Source organism: Ochlerotatus camptorhynchus, unplaced genomic scaffold (genome assembly GCF_037179485.1).
Source record: "Ochlerotatus camptorhynchus isolate MF236.1 unplaced genomic scaffold, CSIRO-AGI_Acam_v1.1 ptg000033l, whole genome shotgun sequence".
NCBI classification, from domain to species: domain Eukaryota; kingdom Metazoa; phylum Arthropoda; class Insecta; order Diptera; family Culicidae; genus Ochlerotatus; species Ochlerotatus camptorhynchus.
Window position 1 is genome coordinate 131,596 of NW_027040524.1, and position 4,763 is coordinate 136,358.

Sequence of the window (4,763 nt, forward strand, 5' to 3'; positions counted from 1 at the left end):
AAAATTCGGAAACACCTCGGAAAGTACTGAATCAGTGCGGAAAGTTTGTAATCACTTCCGCAAGTACTGAATCACTTTGGGAAGTACTGAATCATTTAAAAAAGTTTTAAATTACTTGAGAAGTACTGTATTACTTCGGGAAAGTTAGAAAGCATTCGAAAAGTACAAAATCTGTTCAGAAATGTTACTGAATCACTTAAGAAATAATTCTAATCACTTCGGAATGTATTGTATTAATTAATAAATGATCGAAATCACTTCTAAAGGTCTTGAATCTTGCCTTTATCGCAGTTCATCAAAAAGTACAGACGTAGTTTTTTGGTTGAAGTGTCGTTCGTGTGTAGCTTCCAGCTGGTTCTTGTGTGTACTGCCTTTGATTGGTCTTTGTCCAAACTGTTTCCGCGTTCAGAAGCACTTGCTTTCTGTGTGATTTTGTCCGCTAGTAATTTGTTCAGAACCAGAAGGAAACCCACCCTTTGTACAACAAGTTCATGAAGGCTCTCGATCTGGCCATTGAGATGCGCAACTCGCCACCGAAAGCCATGAAGTGCCTGCTGGAGGAATTCTGCCGCGTGAATGGTTACCCATCGCGTCGCCGTTCCCTAGTTGATGACGCCCGCTTTGAGACTATTGTGGTTAAGCAAACCAAGCCAACGGTTTTGGACGAGGCCCGCACTAAGGCCAACGAAGATCCCAGCTTGGAAGATACCGTCGCCCAGGCCGAAGAACAGCAGCCACAAGCTGACGATCTTCCATACAAATCGGAAGAGACCGAGTCCAACGACAATCAGGATGAAATTAACGACGCTGGCGTAACGGAGGAGGAAGTCGTTCTGCAGAACGCCGCTTCCGAATCACCCGAGGCCGAGAAGGAGTTGGTCCGTGCCGCCGTGGTGGTTCACCTACGTGGTGGCATGGGCTCTCTGGGACGTATCCTGAAGGCCGTTGAGATCTACCACGGAACTGTCGGAGTCATGTTCGACGTCCTCATCAAGGTCGACATGGCCCGGTCCAATCTGCTGCAGTTGATCCGTTCGCTGCGTCAAACCGCCTCGTTCGGCAGCGTTAGCCTGCTGGCCGAGAACAACGTCAACGTCAAGGCCCCGTGGTTCCCGAGCCATGCCTCCGAGCTGGACAACTGCAACCACCTGATGACCAAGTACGAACCAGATCTCGACATGAACCACCCCGGTTTCGCTGATCAGGTATACCGTGCCCGTAGGAAGGAGATTGCCGAAATCGCTTTCGGATACAAGTACGGAGACCCAATCCCACACATCAACTACACCGAAACCGAGAACAAGACCTGGTCGGCCGTGTTCATCCGCGTCAAGGAACTCATGACCAAGCACGCCTGCTCCGAGTACGTGACCGTGTTCAAAAAGCTCGAGGAAGAGAAGATCTTCGTCGTGGAACGCATTCCACAACTGCAGGAGATGAGCGACTTCCTCCGCATGAACACCGGCTTCACACTGCGTCCGGCTGCTGGTCTGCTGGCCGCCTGGGACTTCCTCGCTTCGTTGGCGTTCCGCATCTTCCAGAGCACCCAGTACGTCCGACACATCAACTCGCCATACCACACACCAGAACCCGACTGCATCCACGAACTGCTGGGCCATATGCCACTGCTGGTCGATCCGAGCTTCGCTCAGTTCTCCCGGGAGATTGGTCTTGCCTCGCTGGATGCGTCGGATGAGGAAATCGAGAAGCTATCTACGGTCTACTGGTTCACCGTAGAGTTCGGTCTGTGCAAGGAGAACAACGAAATCAAGGCCTACGGTGCCAGTCTGCTGTCGGCTTACGGAGAACTGCTGCATGCCATCAGTGAGAAGCCAGTGCACCGCGCATTCGATCCGACAAGCACCGCTGTCCAGTCCTACCAGGACCAAGAATACCAGACAATCTACTACGTCGCCGAGAGCTTCGAGGATGCCATGGAGAAGTTCCGCCGCTGGGTCTCGACCATGTCCCGGCCGTTCGAGGTCCGCTTAAGCCCACACACCGAGCGCGTTGAAGTGCTCGACTCCGTCGACAAGCTCGAAACCCTCGTGTCACAGCTCAACACCGAAATCCGGCATCTGACGAATGCGATCGCCAAGCTGCGACAACCGTTCTGCTAAAGACAGCTGCACTAAAAAACTATGCTGTGAATCCCCAGTCGTTCATCAAATGACATCATCAGAGAACCATCGGGTGGCGTCAGTCTTCGAAACTCGTCCCGTCCCCTGGCACTCGAGACCAAAACCCCAACGAAGCAAATGACGAACGACAGGACATTCCAGAAGGTTTTTGTTTTAACTACTACACACGATCAACAGCCAAAACCTGCAACAGGTCAAGAACAGTATTCTCACACCACTCTCTCTAATGGACCCATCCTGGGAAGCCACAATGGAGCAATACCCCTTTAATCCAACTCCCGAACCCCACCCGTGACGCAACAGATCAACACCCCAACAACCTTGAGGCAGCTCTCGTTCATATTTTCCGGAGAATATGGACGGCACCAATGAAGCAGGAGATCAACCCTGGTCTTTCGGGGCCGGGGTGGACAAAACACTTTCAGGCCAAACTTTTGGAATTCGACCAAAATTTCGCGATCTGAGTGTTCAGCGCATCACATCGCAAGCTCCAAAGAACTACCCGCAATTTTCAGACAGGCACTAGAACCCTTGTTGCAACCAACCCTTCCCCTCCCCTTGTAACGCCCTCTATTTTATATTTTCATAAAATATCCCTATTGTACATCGATCATTGTAGAGTAGATATACTTTGTAGTAAACTATCTTTTATTTAAAGATTCGTAATTTAAGTATTATTTACTATTTAAATTAGAGGTAAATCTTAAATAATATTATTTTTGAGCTAGAACGTGTTGCAGCTTCTTCTCTCAGACGACGCGGAGTGCCACTGCTCTGGTGTGAACCCCTTGTGGTTCTGGGCTTCTTGATTATGGGGGATCCCCGACGCGCGCCCGGCTGGAGTGCCTTGGCATCCTTGGAGCCAATCATGCAGTGGATCTTTCCACGCTCACGAAAAAGTGACTGCTTTTGTGACCAAAAACCATCATCCGGGAAGATCCATCCGCGACGTTGATCCTCGCAAAAGAGCGGTCCGGCTTTTCACACGAACACACATACGGCTATCACCGGAGCAAGCCTCCCACAAGATTAGTTAGCGGAATGTGCGCGTAAAACGTTAGATTAGTGAAAATGAACAGCAGCAAACGAACAGCCAAGCCTGCAACCATCCTCGACTGTCATTAATCTAAAATGTTAGTTTATTATTATTATTTTTATACGAAGCAAAAATTATATATTTATATTTTTTTTACCTAAGCACCCACACATTCAAGCAAAACTCATGACAACAAACATCCTAGCTATAAACACACAGACAACAGCAGCAAAACGCTATCAAAGCGGCAAAAACTATATATTTCAGTAAGTATTAAAAAATAAAAAACTTGTGTAAAGTGAATTAAACAAACGAAAAACGTATGTGTCTGCGATATTGTATAAGATTTTAAGAAGAGCGCTTATTTTTATCCCAATGCGCAAGCAAACAAAACGAATGATGATGCGAAGAATGAATCCGGTTGATATGCAAAAAAACACCGAATTTTAATTGTGAAGAATCGATTCAGTTTGGAAACACTTCAGAATGTTTGGAGTCACTTAGGAGAGTACTGAATCACTTTTGAAGCGTTATTAATCACTTCAGCACTTCATACGAATTAAGAATTACTTTGAAAAGTACTGAAACATTCTGGATTCACATCAGCAAGTACTGTATCATTCCAAAAAAGTTTGTTATCTCTTCCGCAAGTACTAAATCACTTCTAACAAAACTTGAATCATATTCAAAAAGTTTGGAGTCACTACACAAAGTACTGAAAACCTTCAGAAAAGTTCGGAATCTCTTCAGAAAACTTCGCATATACCTCAGAAAGTACTGAATCATTGCGGAAAGTCACTTTAGAAAGTACCAAACCACCTTTTTCAAAATTTAAATCACTTCAGAAAGAATCAATTTCTAAAAGTTTGGAGACATGTCACAAAATACTGAATAACTTCAGAAAAGTTCGAAACATCTTCAAAAAAATTCTGAAACACATTGGACAGTACTGAATAATTTTGGAAAGTACTGAATCACTTTTACAAAGTTTTAAATCACTTCAGAAGGATTGCATTACTTCGGAAAAGTTAGGAAGCAGTTCGAAAAGTACATAATCTGTTCAGAAATGTTTTTTATCACTTCGAAAAGTACTGAAACACTTTAGAAGTTATTTGAATCACTTCAGAAAGTACTCAAACACTTTGGAATGCATTGTATCACTTTATAAATGATCAAAATCACTTCTGAAGGTATTGAATCGATTCAGTTTGGAATCACTTCAGAAATTTATGAATCACTTTAGAAATGTTTGGAGTCACTTAGGAGAGAACTGAATCACTTTGAAAGAGTTATTAATCACTTCAAAATTTACTGAATCACTTCAGAAGAACTTAGATTTACTTTGGATAGTGCTGAAACATTATGGATTCACTTCAGAAAGTACTGAATAATTCCAGAAAAGCTTTTTATCTCGTCCACAATTACTAAATCACTTATAACAAAACTGAATCATTTTCGAAAAGTTTTGAGTCACTACACAAAGTACTCATTACCTTCATAAAAGATCGGAATCTCTTCAGAAAACTTCGCAAACACCTCGGAAAGTACTGAATAATTCCAGAAAAGTTTGTTGACTCTTCCGCAAG

General features: G+C 44.4%; 1 protein-coding gene across 1 annotated transcript; it reads left to right on the forward strand.

Moving 5' to 3' along the window:
* The first annotated feature begins 470 nt into the window (after nt 1–470).
* Nucleotides 471–2,166, forward strand: LOC135708758 (tyrosine 3-monooxygenase-like). The gene has a single exon (XM_065230901.1). The coding sequence runs from the start codon at nt 492–494 to the stop codon at nt 2,118–2,120; it is 1,629 nt and encodes a 542-aa protein (XP_065086973.1). The 5' UTR covers nt 471–491; the 3' UTR covers nt 2,121–2,166.
* The last annotated feature ends 2,597 nt before the right edge of the window (nt 2,167–4,763 follow it).

Excerpts from the sequence above, each read along its gene's own strand:
- LOC135708758 (XM_065230901.1), top strand. The coding sequence starts at position 492 with ATGAAGGCTCTCGATCTGGCCATTGAGATGCGCAACTCGCCACCGAAA.